This window comes from Cynara cardunculus (assembly GCF_001531365.2).
Source record: "Cynara cardunculus var. scolymus isolate 2C chromosome LG 5, CcrdV1, whole genome shotgun sequence".
Classification (NCBI taxonomy): Eukaryota; Viridiplantae; Streptophyta; class Magnoliopsida; order Asterales; family Asteraceae; genus Cynara; species Cynara cardunculus.
In genome coordinates, this window is record NC_037532.1 from 6,466,455 (window position 1) to 6,485,552 (window position 19,098).

Sequence of the window (19,098 nt, forward strand, 5' to 3'; positions counted from 1 at the left end):
CAAAAGAATTTGACAGGAAGGGACCTCTCTCATGTGAATGAAATTAAGGGGCCGTTTATTAAATATTTATCTGATAAGTGTTTACCGGTAAAATTCAACATTATTACTTATTTATCGGGGTAGATTTTACTCCACAAAAACAACACCGTATGCAATAATCTACCCGATAAGCTCTTACCATGGTAAGAGTCGTCGTCTTCACTTACCGTACAAGACTATTGTTCCTTGTCTCGCTCTTACCGGGTAAGATTTTTGGTATTTGTCATATTCATCCAGTAAAATAATATGACTTGGTAAGCACTTAGCCGGGTAAGCGTTTGATAAAGGGCTCCTAAAACATTAATGATAATTGATGACTATATATATATATATTTATTTATGTGGTTCACTCTCTTGAAATTTCAATAAATTTGTAATTTGATGAATATTAATCTTGAATTATTGACTCCGCTCGTTTGATTTATATATTCATCGATTTATATGTAAAATTGAGATGAAACACGTCTAAAATGAAAAGGAAGAACCCACCATTCATAACCAATGAAGCAGCAGCAACAAAACAAGAGTTTATAACACTAACACACCTTAATTAACACCTTTAATGCAATACTTTCATAACCTACAGCTTTCAACCAAAACCCCCACATATTTACCCATATCCATTCATACATGTATAAACTGAATTAACCCTCAAAGTCGAATAGGATTTCTGGGAGATGATGCACCAAGTCTTCCCTTGGAGTCTCCGATCCTTTTAACCCACTCAAGCAACTTTCCAGACGTCGAGTGATCTGCTTCAACATATCCCGTCGCATCGCCATTTTAAATACCAGTGGTAGCGCTCGGTCTCTCATCATTCGAGACGAAGTAACGCAGTCGAATTGGGGGTGTGGAATATGGTAATAACACCCATAGAAGAATGGGTGCTCAAGTGCCTCTTTGGCTGTTGGCCTTGCGCATGGACTCCATGAAAGGAGGGTAGAGATCAGATTGATTGCTTCTGGGCTTGCACATGGTATCAATGAGGAAAGATCCACACCCGGAAACTCTGGAAACCGATAATTGATATTATTCGCAAGATACATTCCCAAGCTCCATGTGGTTTCTGTTGGGGTGCCGATCACGCTGCAAATCTTACGCATTACCTCTGTTGCAGAAGAACCRTCAAACAGTGGTCGGAGGGTAAAYAATTCAACCATGATGGCACCCATSGCCCACATGTCAACCGAAGAATCATGTGCTCGCGCATGGAGAAGAACCTCRGGGGCACGATACCAGCGTGTTGTAATGTAATCGGTGTATGGAGGTTCGCCATTGATCTCACGAGCTTGACCAAGATCCGCAATCTTGATCACATCCTTGGAAACTAGAAGGTTGTCCGGTTTAAGGTCGCGATGGAAGTAGCCGGCTTCRTTATGCATGTATGCAAGACCTTGAAAGATTTGGAAGCACARGTTTCTGATCTCGATTTCRGAGAAGGGATWTGTTMKGTGTCTCATACGATGCCAGAGAGAGCATTCCATGTATTCAAACACCAAGAACAGTATGTTGTTTTGTACAACGGCTTCTTTGAGCTTGACGATGTTAGGATGATTCCTCATCTTGCATAGTGACYTGACTTCTCTCAGATTCATGCATTCTTTWCTCGAATAATWCTTYCTGTCGGTCATCTTCTTGACTGCAACCAGTTCTCCRTTCTCTGTATTCARTGCTTTAAAGACAACCCCATATGACCCMCGCCCAATTTCTCTGATTCTTTGATATTTTTCCATTGTTTATAGCCCTTGATCTCAAGGAAACAGACACAAAACGTAGAAGAAGAATAAGAAACTTCGATAGACAAATGCAAAGATATAAACCCTAATGGTGAAGAAGAAGTTGAAGCATAGGATTGAGAAGTGGTGTGTGTTAATTTATAGTGATTGAGAAGATATTAGATATGGAAGGTTTTAGAGTTTAGGAATTATACTTCTCTTAGGATCATATTTACTTTCCTTTTCATGAGTAGATTGATTTGGCGCCAAAGCTGTTCTTCCCGACATTTCCGCAAACGGATCAAGATCACAAATAAGGAAACAAAATCTTCCATGATTCAAATGTGCAATCAACTAAATATAAACATCCATTAATCAAGTGAAAGTATATAACTGTGGAAAACCTGAAATCATGTTAGGATTCGTATCCACAAAATCGGTGATTATGATGCTTCCATCTGACCTGCGTTCAATCGTTAAACTTCAAATTGACTTCATGATCACTAATTCTGTCAAGGGAGGATTCAAAGCCATGTTCAAACGGACTCCAAATCGGGAATCGTTGGAGTAATGAAATTAAAGAATGATGTTGGATGATGAGATGCGGATACCGAGATTGAAGAAAAGGGTGGTGGTGTTTTGGTAGAAACATTCCGGTGGAGAGAGTATTCCGGCGGTCGGAGGAGAAGAATGAAGCGGTGGTGTGGGCGGGGAAATAACTTGTGTGAGTTTATTTTTAATAAAATAAAATAATAATAATAAATGCTGGCTATGGGGTTCGAACCCATGCGCACTTATGTGCAGAAGATCTTAAGTCTTCCCCCTTAACCTCTCGGGCAAACCAGCCTTTTTGTTCATAAATAACATCATTTATTGTTATTAATATTAAAATTAAAAAAAGGTATTTATATTATTTTAATGTAAATTCGTCTTTTTCTTGATCAATGATAAAAAAAAATTGTTTAATTTATAATAAGGTTATCAAAGTTTATTAATAATTAGATCATAGTAACAGCAATTAATGTGGAATAATGAGTAACCATAAAAGAAAAAAAAAACTTAAATCAAGACTGATTATAATGGTAAACAGGAGAGTATCTTTCATAAACATAACTGTAAGGGATTTTGGATTTATAATCATATCTTGTTCGTATTTAATTTTGATTTAGGTTTTTGATCATATGAAAGATTGATACAATACTACCATGAAATATATCCAAATTCTAAAATGGAGATCAAGTTGTGTTGATGTTTGAAATTAAGTTTGTTTGGATCATTATTGTGTTAATTTTGTATTCATTGTATATATATATACAATTTACTTGTAATCTTTAATTTTAATAATATACATCAATAAAAGTATTTATATATATATATATACTATATTTTTAACAAAAACTCTTAAAAACCAATTTTTATGCATAAAGTATTTTTTTTTATTGAGGTATATTATTAAAATTAAAGATTACAAGTAAATTGTACATATGTACAACCTATTAAAGTTTTATATTTGAATTCGTGTAACTAACTATAGATAAACATAATCAAATAGAGAATAAATATTTTATTATATATATATATATATATATATAATTTAAAATATAATTAAGATAATTATTAAGTTCTGACAAAATACTTAATTATTATTTTTATAAAAAACTATATTATTGAATCAAAAATTAAAGAATGAATTAAAAAATATACAAAAAAACAAGAACTTTAAACCCACGTTCATTAGGTTTAAGAATTCTAAAAAAATACTAAATTATTTCTTACAGTATAAATTGATCATTCAGAAAACAAACATTGACTTCTAAACCCAAGTTCATTAGGTTTAAGAATCTTGATAAAACGGTTAAAACGAGTGGGGTTAAAACACCAACAATTTCTTACCGACAACCAAATATGTAAACGTAATTGTATAAAGACATATGCAAGCAAAAAGTAACATAAAAAGAAAAGAAACGGTTTCAAAGTGTAGCTAATTCAACCGATTTTTTAAGGGCAGCAAGAAGGCTTTTCATGATTCTCGGTTCTCCGGGAGGTGACCGGTCTTTCATCGGCCCATCTCTTACGGCTCGAAAAACGGGCGTTGAACCTGCAACTGCCGGAAAAACCAAACAGTCTATGTACACAGGGACCTCCGTGACTCCATCCCCAATTGTAATGAACCCGAGCCTTACTCCTCCTTGGATTTTATCAACCTGTTTCACTTACATAATTTCATGTCAAGACCCGACATAACTTAACGAGGGAGGACCAGACGAGAATGATGGTTTTAATTTATTAATATTGTCTCATCTACCTGATTTTTGTCTTAATCAATCAGTCATGTCTTAATATAACATATGCAGATGTTTCAATATTAAATGGGAATGTAGACAACTAACCTTTAGAGGCATGGGAAGTGGTAATTGGGCACCTTGGGATAAACTGTTGGCCCACTGTTGATAAACATACACACCAGGCTTTAGATACAAACTTCTATAAACATATCAACTCATTTTTGTTAGTTTCATTCAGTATTTCTATGCAAGTACTCTAAATTTATAGGATTTATTTTAGCTGTGGGTGTTTGGGTCAGATTGGGCGTACTTCGACTAATCTCAGGGTCTTAGAGAACAACCAGGAATATCTTCAGTGGTCTTATAGGACTCGAACAGGTGACCTCTGAAGAGAATCCCCAAATGTCAAAGTCTTATTGTCAGTTGAGCTACACTTATCATGTTTTAGAAGGAAAAGTTCAACGATGTTTCCATTTTGAGTGATGAACTCCTTGATTTCGTTTTGAATTATTAAGTTCTGAATATTTATTTTAATAATAAAAGTTTTAAAAATTAGGGGTTGTTTTCCGGATGTTTACCAAGTTACATTACCTTACTGAATAAATACGGTAAGGACCAAGAATCTTACCCGATAAGAGCGAAAGCAAGGACGAGAGTCTTACCTGCTAAGTGAGGGCAATACTCTTCCCATAGTTAGCACTTACCGTGTAAAGTGTTACAAACAATACCGATTTCGTGGACTAAAATCTTACTCGATAAGTAAATCATAATATTGAATTTTACCGTTAAGCACATTTACCCAAGTAAACGTTCGGTAAAGTGCCCCTCAGTTATCTGCCTTATCTTAACCTAAAAAAACCATTTGTAAATGGGTACGAAGATTTTAAAGTGGAAAAAACCTTGCAAGGGTTTGAGGGACATACAGTTTAGGAATGGTAAAACCAGTTTAGGTTTTTTTTTTACAAAAAAGTCTAGAACTAAATTAAACAAACCATCTTATTTTGAACGACTAAGTCCAAGAGCTATTTTTTTGAATGAAAAAAACAATTAAATTTTCTCATTTTAAATGATTAAATTCTTGAACTATTTATTTGTAATAAATAAATGATCGGACTTTTAAAAATTTGTTACCTACGTTTTTAACAAAAAAAACTACATGGAACCGACTAGGGACTAGAAATGCCTTAAAGTAAAAGAAAAACTTAAATCAGTTTACTGTTTCCAAACCGTACGCCTTTCAAACCACTCACAAACAATGGTATTACTCCCCCTCACCACTCTTGTCTTCCCATCGTTACCCGTTCTTCGTATCGGTTATCATATTGTTGGTTTGTCATCGATCTCCCTCTTTTTGATCTATTTTTAGGGGTTTATAAGTAGTTTCATTTTAAGACATTTCTAGTGGGTTACAATACATTTTTGAATTAAAATGAAATAAGTAACCAATTTTTAAAAATTCAATCATTTAATTTATTCAAAAAATATTTAAGAATTTAATCATTTAAAACTAGAAAGTTTAATAGTTTTCTATTAAAATTATAGTTTGAAAAAACTTACTCTTCAAAATAATGAGAAAAATTAATTATATTTTCATTTAAAATTTTTATTTAAGGCTAGGGTTGTTTGTTTACCTTTTAATAGTTTCATTAAGATGAAGATTCTGAATCATTAAGATGTAAATATTATTTGGCAAAAAAAAATATGTCCTTTAATGATTCCCTATGAATAATTTTGTATCCGGACCTTCCTTAACTATTCAGCACTCTAATTTCATTGTAAATAATTATTCAGCACTCTAATTTCATTGTAAAATGTTAAGAAACAATTATATTTCATTTTGAACTATATCATGAGAGCCTCTTATTTATTCTGATATCTGCCCCCAAATCATTAGCCCCTGGTTTTTTCAAACATCTCCTTTTTCAGAAATTGATTTTAACAGACAGAGTAAAGTAGGGTACCTGAAACAGCAAGGCTTCAAATCTATCGAGATCGGTATTCATAGGCAGTCTCATCGTTCCCAAAGACACTCCTTCTTCATCGTCTCCGGCTGGAGTGATGTTTCCGTTCGTCGGAGATGCTCGAGGAACAACACAGCCGGTAAATTCACCAGTTAAAACTAGTCTCGAACCCCAATTTTTCTTGTTTTCCGGTAAGTGAAATCGAGGACTAACCAGAGCCGACGAAAATGGCAGCTTCGAGCCGACGAATCCTCTTAGATGCAGGAAGAGCTGCCTGCTACATACCGTAGCCATGGCCGGTGAAATAGAGGGATCGAGGAAAGTGGCTGTTAATGGTCCATATATTTATAGGATATGGTTTTTGAATTTTGGGGCGATGCTTCGTTCCACAAGGCCATAGATAAAATTCATGGGGTAAATTTTATATAAATGGTCCCTAAACTATCAGATAAATATTGGTTTTAGCCCCTTGTCTTTTTAACTAATGATTTTTAGAATAAGAAAACGAAGTGAATTGCATTTTTGATATTTCATCTATGGAGTAAATTCCACCTCTCAAACGTCACTTAACATATCATTCTCTAAAGGCGTTAACAGGAGGGATTATTTTGAATTCGAAACATAAAAAATAGACCACCAATGTATTTTATGAATTTTATAGACCAAAACCAAAAAGTAGCCATAGATAAGGGATCAAAAATGAAACCCAGTCTAAGAAAATCGTGGGACGAGTTTTTGTCTCATATAGCTCGAGCCGAAACTCAGGTGAGGCGAAAGCTTTATAAATTTGTGTTTGGATGCGTTATAAATATCAAACTTTTTATTATGTTTTCTATTACTATCGTCTATTCTAACGTTTGGTTTGTTTTAAGATATATAGATAAGATTGATGATAAAAACGTTGAGGAATGATATGAGTTTTCATATATGTGTTGTGAGATGTTTCATTAAGTAATATGTGTTAATAGTTGATATCATTGTATTAAATCAAACACCTTTAATAATTTTATATCTATTAGAAAATAGAATAAGATAGACAGTATTGACAAATTGAAAAAATAGTGTAAATAAACTCGGGTTCAAACAAAGTAAGGTTTTAATACGGGTTGTAGATTAACCTGCCAAGTCTTTTTTCTAGCGTTTTTTAGTTTTATAAACAATAAATGTATCAACTATAATTATAAAATATATATATATATATATATATATAATTTATTCGAATAAAACAATTTAAAATACTATTAGCATTTAAAATACTATTATTTGAACTCAACCCAACCCGATTAATCCGATATCTTTTTATTTCTTTGATTTAATATGATTGTTAAATTTCTATTAATATGCACATTAGACAATTATACTATCATGTATGCTTTTCATATACACATATTTTCAATCTATTTACATCTTTATATAACTCATTCGWATATATGTTCAGTAACTGTGAACATATATATGTAAATTGAGAAAATTAACTGAATGTGATATACATAAAAAGTATATGGATAAGTTGTATCAAATAGTTGATGATGAAAAAAAAATATGAGTAGAGAAATAACATATTATATGTTAGAAAAATATTTTAATGTACCAAAATATCAACCCGACCAACCCATACGGGTTGAGTTGTATTTTGGTTCGGGTTGAGTTGGGTCAAGATTTTTCAAACCACAAACATTGAATTTGATTGTTCAAATACATTCAACCCAACCCATGAACACCCTCAATCTCAAGGGTACAAAAACCTCGAACCAAATCAATACGTATAGATATACCATCTACCTCAAAAAAAGTAAAACAACTATTTCTGTAAGAACCTTTGACTTGTGCAACAACGCGAGTAAAAAGGTAGAAGGAGCAACTACGAACACAAATGGAACAAACAAAATGTGCAAGAAAAAATAGTGTAAAACATAAGAAAAAGTTGTCAACACAATTAGATTGGATGTTGATGTTGATACTGATACTAATACTAATACATCTCTCTAGAAAAATGAACAGCAAAATTTTCAAAAAAGTCTACCCAATAAAATGAAGATTTCAAATGTGTTGGACGTTAAAATACAGACAACGAAAGCAAACAGAAAACAGTCATCTCGACGGAAAGACCGTTCTCGATGGGTGAACGTGTTGGGGTTTAAAGCTCGGTTATGAGGAAGAAAGAGCCTCAAGTTTCGGAAGGAGACTTCGCCAAGCGTCAGCAATACCATTTGCTAGACGTGCTTGCCCTTTTGCGAATTCATGGAAAGCCAGACCCATATCTTGTGTTTTTTGATCTTGGAAACGCACGATTTCTTCATTCATTAGCCGCACTATCGTCTCGAATCTTTTGGTTGCTTCCTCACCATCAGCTTTCAGCTGCATTCGAGTTATGTTAGCAGGTAGGTCAGAACATATGACATAAGAAACTTGGGGGATTCAGCTGTCAACATATAATGTTTTCACTTGCAGGTTTTTGCAGAGATGCTTGGTGGTGTAAAACTACTTACTGATTGAAGAAGTTTCAACTTAAGCTACCAAAAGTTGCAAGTACAAATGGCGCGTATGTGATACTGCAATCCATCATATGTGATAGTAAATCAGGATTAGGGCGACCTTGGTGCAACCTAGGTCACAGGCCAAGTCGCCCGCACACCATCAGTCCCCTCAGGTCTATTATAATATGTGATAGGGGTGTTTTCACACTTTCGTAAAATGATGATGTTCTTGTTCGAATCTCCACCTATATATATATATGTGTGTGTGTGTGTGTGTGTAAAGGGTTGGGTCCGGTTTGAATGAAAGTTATGGTGAGAAGGGTAAGAAATGATCTCCACCCTTAGATCAATCCTAATCGAAGAGAACCACTAGATCAACACTAATGAGATACACTAGATCAATTCCCTTCGAAGCGCAATTCATGGGTTGTTATGGGATTAAAAGTGATCAAGGGTCCAAATCCTTTGTTACACTTCTCATGTTAGGGTCGGGTTCTGGTGATAAGGAGAGTTAATGTGAGAAGCGTAAGAAAGGATCTCTATCCTTGGATGCACATTAGGATGAGATGCACCGGATCAATCCCCGTGTCAAGCGCGAATCATGGGTGGGTTTGAGATTGAAGGTGATCCCTTCTTACGCTTCTCATCTTAACTCTCCTTCTGACACGATTCTTCACCTATATATCTATATAGATAGATAGATAGATAGATTGATGAAGGATCAAGTGAGAATAGGAGTTAAATTGAGAGGCGAAGCATCGTATGAGAAGGAGAGTTAAGGTGAGAAGCGTAAGAAAGGATCTAGACCATTGATCACTTTTAATCTCGTGCCCCCCATGAATTGCGCTTCTCATGGGAATTAATACGGTGCATTTAGGTGCATCTCATCCTAATGTGCATCCAATGGTGGATATCTCTTCTTACGCTTCTCAACAACTCTCGTTCTCACCGGAACCCAACCCTATATATATATATATATAGACACACACACACATATATAAACTATTATGATATGTATAGTATTATAGGCGAAGGATCGTGTGAGGAGAGGTAAGGTGAGCAGCGTAAGAAGCGTAAGAAGGGATTTGGACCCTTGATCACCTTTAATCTCAAACCCACCCATGAATCGCGCTTGATACAAGGATTGATCCGTGCATCTAGGTGCATCTCATCTCGCTGCATCTCATCCTAATGTACATCCAAAGGTGGAGATCCCTTCTTACGCTTCTCACCTTAACTCTCCTTCTCACCGGAACCCAACCCTAGTATTACATATACATATATTAAAAGTTTATGATATATACATATAATAAAAAGAAATTATGAATCAATGTTTATAACAAAATTATTTAAATAATTACTTGACATGTCTCATTTATGATTATTACAAGGTAAATAAACATTAAATAATACTTTAGGGGCAACTTGGTCATTTCAACATTTTGTCTCATCACCAAAACACTATAAAGACATTTGGTTACACTTACCGAACGCAATCTAAGAGTTTTAGCCGTGAAAACTGGAAAATACCAAAAACTCTTAATTCCTAGTTATGATGCTTTACAGACTCGCAACCTAAAAATCTGCCAAATTGTTTAGGAAATAAATTCAAATGTGTTGACAGTCAAAATCTATCTCTGGGATATTAGAAAGCTACCAGGCAAACTTCAGCAAGCGTTCCATCTAAAAGTATCCTAACACTTGAGAAATGCACAGGGATGAAGAAAGTGAGGGGTGTTTAATTATTTCCCATAAGAGAGACGAGAAATTTCTTAACAAAGTGTTCTGTAATACTTTCAATTATGAATCCCGTAGTAGAGCAATTAATGCATAATTTACTAACCTCCTCATACTCATGCTCCGCTTCTGACATCTTTTCCGATCGAGTTAGCCTGAATTTGTTGCTGAAACACAAATATAATACAAATATGAACCATCAATACGTATAAATACCGTATTTAAATCAGAGAACTCTGTTCCATAAGCACAGAACATTATGCATTTCATTAACAGCCTCAACTAACTCACAGGAAAACCAAAAGCTAAACTTTAGCTTTTTTACGGAATATGGTAAGCCAACAGCAACCTCCTAAATCCTGCCTCATGGATTCTAGAGCAATGGAATGAGCACTTTTTAATTTGTGGTTTTTGGTTTCACAAACTTTATTTATAACAAAGACGGAAACAGTTTAAAGTAGAGATCGGGTATGCGTACATCCCATTCACCAGATCCCAACTCCGGGTGGGACGCACTGGCTTTGTTTGATAAACTTTACTTATAACAAAGTAGATGCTAGTACTTCCATAGTTAAATTTCTAAACAATAACTCATCTATAACAAGGGCTCATTCCCCACATATCACATAGCTTTTAGGATGAACCTGCTAGCCATAAAAGTGAAGGTAGAACCAGAAATATGACAAATTAAGTCATTGCCATATCAGCCGTGCAGTAATGAGAATGTCACATTGCAAAAAGTTCTTGACACTAATAAATAATAAATCATTTCATAATGGGGCAACAGCAATTCAGACATAATCTAAGAACAAAAAGTTATTCATGTTTCCTGTTTCAACCCTGACTTGATCATGAAATCAAGATTCAGGATAAATAATGATTTGGATTTATAAGAAAACTATGGCTCTCAGATCCATTTTGCTCATCATTTATGCAATCTAACTCGTTTTCAAATTTTAGCATTTTTTTCTTGTTTCTCAAGTTCTTTTTGAGTGTTCTTATGTTCTTTTAACGTACTTTTTTGCACTTTATACACAAGCCGAGGGTCTTCTCTACTCTTTAGGTGGAGGTCAGGCCTGTGTACACCCCCCCCCCCCCGGGGGACGGGACGGGGGACCCCACCTTCAGGTTTGTTTGGTTTATTAATGCAATCTAGATGATCAAGTGAAATATTGCATATTGGAAATCATACAGATCAATTTCCTTTAGCTTTATCGTCTCGGCCAATTCAACCTGCTGCCTAAAAGCATTGGCCCTCTCTGCTATTGTCCCCTGTTCATAAATCAGAAACAAGAAAATGAGAGAAATTCAAGAAACATAAGTATCACAGCCTATGTAGTTGGTCATTGACGAGCTTTGGAAGTTCAAAACTTACCTTGATAGATTGCACAGCACGTACATAGTCTTTCAGAGGTTCTTCGAAATTCATTAATAGATGGTGGGCCTTAAAATATATCACAAAAAGAGATGTTAGATGCAGCATCCACATGCAAAGATCAATAGAGTTACCCAATATTTTGTACTGATTTATCATAGGTTCAAACTTATGTTTTGTCGTTTCAAAATAATGTAGACATCTAAAAAAATTTACTCCCTCTGTCCCAAAATATTTGTCCACGTTTCTACTTTAGCTTGTCCCAGAATAAGTATTTACTTTTAAGCTTTCCAATTCTACGCTTAATTACGAGATGGAGAAATTCATTAGTACCCCCATTATTAAGGGTAAAATTGTCATTTAGTTGATTATAAAAAGTGTAATAATTACACATTTCTAAACAGTGTCTTATTTAATGTGGGCGCCTATTTTTTTAGATGGGGGAGTACATATATAGAAACTGACTTCTCTTTGTAGCTTGATTGATAGCATCTCGGATTTTGCTCCAAGCTCAGAGAATGCAGTCCCAAGAGCATCTCCTTCACAAGCACCAAGGAGCTTGATTGCCTTCCCAAAATCTGCTAGAGATTGCCCCAACTCTGTAACAATAATTAAAAAGATTGTGTTATAGCAACTCAACTACATCGGCCTTTTCTCCCAATCCATTATGGTCAGTTGATATCCGTGTCCAATTCTGCAGAAAGCAAGAATTTCTGCTAAACCACAAGCAACTAAATTTTTATCAGATATCAATCTTCGTCTAACATCAAAACAAGCTTTTGTCTCCTTGTTCTTCAGAATTGCCAATTGTGTTTAATATACATCTAATATATAATCTGTAACTGCAGAAGTAGCTACTGAAAGGTTAAGGAACTACTGTAGAGGCTGCTACAAGTTTGAAGTACCTCTATGTCTCTTTACTAGACGATATGCATGCTTCTGGGCTTCAGCTAAGTGATCTTCAAGCTCAAATATATAGCGTTTCAATTTCTCATACTCTGGATTTGTTTCTTCCACTGGCTTTTCTTTCCCAAGAACTACATCACTCACTTTAGATTGGACATCCTGTTGCATCCATAACATGATATTAGATTATCTGATGGATATATAGATCTTTCAAGGCAGAGTTGTGTGGTCAATCCTTGCACGAGTCAGATTATAGAACAGATACATACAAATTGACAGTTTAACATTTTTAAAGATGCAGAACTATTGGTCCCTTGATGGCCACACCAACTGCTACCAAAAGAGAGGTCTACAGAAAAACTTTGATGGCCATGCCATCTGCCACGTAAAAAGATTTGTATCATAAAAGAATTTGACGACCAATTCAATTGGTATAATAGCTTTCTAGTGTTGCATTGAGCAAGAGCTAAACCATCCTCCTTGCAGTCTTGACATGACAAGGCTAAATTTACACAGAAACACAAATCTAAAACATACGAACCAAATTCAAAAAATTTAAATAAAAGCAAGAGCTATTGAAATTGAAACCAGAGATTTCTACAAGGTGAAGTCTTTTCTTGTTGATTTTTGTTGGTGGAGCTCAAAGCCGTTACTTTCATATATGTGGAGGCTCTATCTATAGACTCTCCCCATCTAGTTATCCATCTCCCTAAATAACCATTGGCCTGATTAGTAATACATATCTCTGTGTGCAATTGTATATGTGAATTGTGGGTGTGAGTGGTGAGTGTGGCAAGTCGTTGATAAAGAGGGTCGTGGTAGCAGGTGGTGAAGATGATATGAGATGAGGAATTGGAAAAGGTTCATGCACATAGATGCGACATTGGATAAATCTAAGGTATTAGGTATCTGATTGTTGCAATTAAGAGGTTATCTTTTTAATTGGATAAATCTAAGGAACTGAAAGTGAAAGTGGACAGATGTGTAGGAAATCAAGCAGCATATGAGTGATTGAAGAAAAAAGAAAAGGACTAAACTGGAAAACTAGAAAACAGAGAAAAGATTGATATTAAAAATTCCAACTAACTAAATGTTGCATGAATTCCCTTGAAGACGTCTCATATTTTGTAGGGATGGTGATATTAAAGAAACATCAGGTATCATGAAACCCAATATAGACATGCAATTCTGGCACACACAAAAAAAACAATGATCACCGCTGAGAAGAGAGAAATGATAATTAGAGTTATGCAATCTGATTTCACAACTTCTGCTAGAAGAATTTTAGCCTTGAGCCAAATTAGGTCAGAGATACAAACTTATTCCAATAGTTTTGTATAAATAATTCTGGGAAGTTATATTTGAAAGACTGGTAGGCAGAACTAACCCATAGTTTTGCTGCATGTAATAGCATTTCTGAATGCAATATATTTGGGTTTTTAAATATAAAGTTTTGTTGCCTAATTTTTTTTCCTCAAACCACGTGGTTTACAATTACACCTTTCTATATGTTTTTATTCAGTAATAAAATGATTAAAACAGCAAAACACCGTTAAACTGGTCGTTCCACAGCCAATAGTTCTGGTGCAAAGGGTTGGTATTTTATATAGAGGAAATTGGTGTCTCTTTGATGTTTAATTGAGAATTTATTGATGTAATTGAGCTTTTCCTCGTATGTAATAGCATTTGAGTGTTTGTTCCCTTCAAATAGGGATGCTATCCAGTTAATTTCCAAGATACTGTTTCGTAGAAAACAAACCTAAAACTTCTCTCCAAACTATGGTCTCACAATGCAATCTCCCTGCAGTGCAAGTGCTTAGGTTTATTGCATGCTTGAGAGATCCTAGGTTCTATATACGCAATACCTAGGATTCTAATGCCCTTTTGTTGAATTCCTAAAATTCATGCCTTTTAAAACACATCCCACGTAACATACATGTTTGTGTGTATTTCATCATGCATAAATACATTACTTCCACTTCCTTTCAATTCCATATTATGTGTTACCCTGAATATCTGCATCAAATCCGACGGCTTCCTCTTGAAGATTCCGGTATCTTGTGACCTTGCTCTTTCCATTGTCTGCAAAACAGCCAACAAGTAGCAATGAGACAAATTATTTGAACTAGTGTAAAGATAAAATTACATGCACGCAAATAAGAGAATTGAAAATTTTGCCTAGTGACCACTACACAAAAGAAAATCAGCAACCAAGCATGAGGACAAGAAAAGTTTCTATTGCATCTTCTCATCTAGAACATGTAATAAACGATATCATAGTGCATTTATGGAGAACTAATGATTTTTTAGCTAAGCATCAAAACCAGAACAGTTACCAGTTCATCAGCCTGCAAAAAGGTTCGCAGATCCTCACTTTGCTGAAGTTCATGATGCATCGCAATCCTATTGACAAATGTATCCAATGCTTGACGCCTCATCTCAATGAACTCAGCACTGAATCTAAACTTCTCTGCACTTGTGAAGTCATAGTCAGTCATTTGAAAGAGATTAAGTAAATTATATGCAATTTTGTCTCCATTTACTACAATTATAAGAAGCGTTTTAAGTGTGTCCTCCACAAACATATGAAGGTTCAAAGATTAACAATTAAAGATGAGGTGGTCTAAAGATTGGCCTCCAGGCTCTGCTTGCTTTGTATAGCAGTCATACAATTATATGAGTCTATATACATATCAGTATTGTTAAGATTGTACAACTCAAGATACAGCTTGGTTCGATTAATGAAGTAAATGGTACAAACTCTGCTAGCAAACTGAATCTTGTTTGAATTTCCCTTTTATCATTAAGTGGCTTCTTTAAAATGGTTTTTGTTATGTATATATTGTTACGTATATCATGGTAACTTTTCTCACAAGGGTACATTTCTTTCAGCCTCAGAGTTCATGAAGCCAAGACAGTTACTATTCTTACTCCGCTTCTATAATGTTCTCTTCTAGCAACTGGAAGGGTTTCCTGCAATGGCTCATGCAGGTTCTCATTGTTTTTATGCACTGTATTTCCCATTTGTCTCTCCAAGTCTACGTACTCTCTTTTCTTTAATCTTAAGTTCTTAATTTGTTAGTCTTCCTAAAACCATGAAAATTCTATTATCAATTTTATTATTTTGAGAAGATATTTATTATCTAAGCAATCTTAAGTATAAAAGTATGATATAATACAGGGTGACATACAATTGTTGACAAGCAAGGACTTCAAGAATGATGAAGGTGGGCCCAAACAGTATCTTAGAGAGCGTCTAGCACTTGGGAGACATACTCCTATGTTTTTTAACCGACATGCATACATAGGTTCATTAGTGAGTATATGTATGTTCACAACTTTTTAGGTGCATTCACAATAGTCTTGAAATTTTTTAAGCAAATCTTACAACTCGATATGGTTCACGATTCATTAGAATGAAATTTTGGCAGGCCTTGTGAATCAAGATTTGAAAACTTAATTATACCTATATGAGAAACCAAGCCCTAATATATCTAACATCAGCAGGTGTATATAACATGTGAGAAGAGTGTGGCCCACAGAAAATAAGAGAAAATCGTGTGGATGTCTGGCGACCGCAAAGGATTTTAACTCTTATGTGGTGTGTCATGCCCACATATATAAGAAAAATGTATGGATTAGCCTCTCATATAACATCATATACTCCCATGCATACATATGTATACAGATATACACATACATATACACCCACACATCATATGTGGTTTAAGAAAATTAAGATACATACGTATTTTACTTTTTCTTTCACAATTAATCAGAGCTTTATGAATCCTAAATTCCGAATACTCACTACCCCATGAATGAATAACAGCTCCGAATCAGCTAGTACAGAAGAAGGAATGACTCGATAAAAACAATGAACCCAGCAATATTTGTAAGAGTGATGACTGCAAGGAGACAGTAATATATACATGTGTGCCAATCAAAGATGTCTATAAACTACAAGAACCAAACAGTTTGAAAGAGGATCCCAACTCTGTAACTTCCAAAAACGGGACACCATAAATTACCGGATCAATGCATGCCAATAAGTTACCTGATTAAAGAAGCAAAAAACCTGACAATAAATACATACTTAAGGCATATAATAGAAATGTTAATGACAGATAATCTAAACACTAACAATGAAAAAGCATGCTTAGACACATGATAGGAAATGTTAATGACAGACAATCTCAACACATTTTTCTATGTTCAAAGCAAATAAAGTCAAAGTGTCACAAGTAGAATAAAGGCAGACTTATATCTTACCTACAGTGCTCTTCTCTGGAAGTGGAGGAATGAAGATACCCTTGTACTTCTCAAAGAGACGGTCGCGCAACCATACAAAATCAGTGTAACGTCTAATGACAATCTTTTCTGGACCCTGATAATCCGGGAAATTTGTCTGCAAAACAAACATCTGAATGAAATAACAGTAGTACTGACGATTTGATACATCAATACTAGAAAGAAGAAAGAAATAGTGGTTGTGCAAATGCACTGCATCCTCAAAATAATTCCCTTCTCTTTGGAAAAGGTGAAAAGTGCAAAAAATATATTATTCATGGGAAAAGGTGATGTGAAAATACAGAGGGCCGAATCTCTGGATGGATATGTCAGGACCTAATCTCCCGAAGCATATTCTCTTCCAAAATCAACAGCCTTGTATAAAGACGATTGTCATGTCGTTGGATTTGGTTTGCTTAATGCCCAAACTAACCACATATTGGCCTTGAACTGATATTACCGTAGACAGTAGTCATGTTTTTCTCATTATTGGTAAGAAAGGATCCTTCACTGAAAATACAGATTTAAGGAACGTACACCCCCATGCCATCTATCACCCCACGGTGGTGAGTTGGTGACTTGGACCCACACCTGCAATCATTGCCAGATTGCCTGATTCCATTTCACTGCAGATTAAGTATCGCTCACCCATAGCAAGTATCCCTCATTCGCCATTAACCCATGTTGATTAATGAGGATAAAACACAACAACAATTCGCCAGTACTAAAATAACATGTTTCAGGGGACCACCAACATATAATACAACTTCATGACTGATGGTCCTTAGTTTATACTTCTCTTAATATTCACGTTAATTCTATATGAGACACTTAAATGCCACCTTTCAATAAGAAAGGAGACACCAGCTTCATAGCCTAGGCCAGATCACACTCAACATAACTGCAAAAACACATCTGCGACCAGACAACAAAGCATCACTCCGATTTCCACACAAGTCAACCTAGAGACTGTGCCACAATAACACTATACCTTTATTTACCTTGTTTCAAATTATCAAAATGGGAAACACATAAGCGCACATGTTTCCTTTATACTCTGACATTAATTTCATCTGATCCATCAACAGAAGAGAAAATGGATACTCCTTTATATAGGGACCGTGTTCATTGCCCTTCAAAATCCTCATAACATTCATTCACTAGGGATCTAGTCCCCCCCCCCAGCTTCAAGAAATAGTAAAACACATGACCGTCCAAAGTAAAATGGATACTCCTTTATATAAGGACCGTGTTCATTGCCCTTCAAAATTATTGCAATTGAGGATTCCTAACTAATAGTGACATATTCATTGACTCAATGTATATTCAAGAGTTTTTAAGTTCTTCGTTTTCTATTATTGGCTCGCAAAGTGGAAGTGAAAAACTAGAGTTTGACCTGAAGTTCCCAGGTTTTAAAGCCATTTCCTCTTAATTGAAACACCAAACTGATAAGCTACAATGGTCCTCATGTTTAAAATCAGCCTTTTGATTGAATTCTGTAAGAGGCTATCTAAGCCAATAATTGCATTAACTGAAGTGAAACCCATCCCCAGTCAAACTACCTCCTAATCGATCAATATACGAATAGTATCAACACATGAATAAATATGTAAAATACCAACAACAAAAAAATTTAAAAGAAATCGGTGAAATTACCTTGGTGATGACCTTATAGGATATGTAAGCTTGAACACCGTTCCCCATTTTAGCAGGATCAGTGACAGATACAGTTAGATACGGAGGTTGAGAAGATGGGGATCTAGGGCTCTGCAATCCCCCTCCTCCTGTAGCACTTCTTTGCTGCATGTTTGTTGGATTCAAATCAAAATTAGATAATCAATCCACAGAATTTGATTTTGATTGGATACGTATCATTTGAAGATTGCCGTTACCGTTGTGATCATGATTTTTGCCGCGAGTGGTAGAGATTTGGTCTGAAAACGATGAAAGTGCGTCCAGAGGGAAGAATTTGATCACTTTGATTAGGAAGAGTAGGGGTACGTTGCTTCAACCCTGAGGATGATCGCTAAACATTCGCTGTAAGTCGTTGGATTTTACATGAAATCAGTGAGAAGACGCAAGATTTTTCTTCGTCTTTTTCAAGGTAAATTGGTTTCATGTGATAAGATGGTGAACAAATTGATGGAAAGCCGAGAATGGATAGTAATATTTTATTTTATTTTATTTTATTTTATTTTATTTTAAGGCAGAGATTGTTTGTTTATCTCATAATAGTTTTATTTAAAGACAACTTTTGAATTGTTAATAGATGAATCTTGTTTGTTTATCTCATAATAGTTTTATTTAAAGACA

General features: G+C 35.1%; 3 protein-coding genes and 1 non-coding gene across 4 annotated transcripts; all 4 read right to left on the bottom strand.

The window, feature by feature from the left end:
• Window positions 1-683: 683 nt before the first annotated feature.
• On the bottom strand, window positions 684-1,772 carry LOC112512279 (cyclin-dependent kinase F-4-like). Its single transcript, XM_025118159.1, has one exon. It carries the CDS (start codon window positions 1,770-1,772, stop codon window positions 684-686), a length of 1,089 nt encoding a protein of 362 aa, XP_024973927.1.
• Window positions 1,773-2,517: 745 nt separating this feature from the next.
• Window positions 2,518-2,600, bottom strand: TRNAL-UAA. Its single transcript has one exon. It is a non-coding gene; the product is annotated as a tRNA-Leu (tRNA).
• A 962-nt stretch (window positions 2,601-3,562) lies between these two features.
• LOC112513260 lies at window positions 3,563-6,378 on the bottom strand. Its single transcript, XM_025119471.1, has 3 exons — window positions 6,001-6,378; window positions 4,145-4,198; window positions 3,563-3,958 (listed from the first exon to the last, which is right to left on the bottom strand). The coding sequence occupies exons 1-3, from the start codon at window positions 6,292-6,294 to the stop codon at window positions 3,725-3,727; spliced, it is 582 nt and encodes a 193-aa protein (XP_024975239.1). The 5' UTR covers window positions 6,295-6,378; the 3' UTR covers window positions 3,563-3,724.
• A 1,537-nt stretch (window positions 6,379-7,915) lies between these two features.
• On the bottom strand, window positions 7,916-18,908 carry LOC112512450 (sorting nexin 1). Its single transcript, XM_025118420.1, has 11 exons — window positions 18,678-18,908; window positions 18,442-18,585; window positions 16,768-16,903; window positions 14,832-14,965; window positions 14,503-14,577; window positions 12,495-12,654; window positions 12,055-12,188; window positions 11,590-11,658; window positions 11,407-11,486; window positions 10,321-10,381; window positions 7,916-8,358 (listed from the first exon to the last, which is right to left on the bottom strand). Exons 1-11 carry the CDS (start codon window positions 18,687-18,689, stop codon window positions 8,149-8,151), a joined length of 1,215 nt encoding a protein of 404 aa, XP_024974188.1. The 5' UTR covers window positions 18,690-18,908; the 3' UTR covers window positions 7,916-8,148.
• Between the last annotated feature and the right edge of the window lie 190 nt (window positions 18,909-19,098).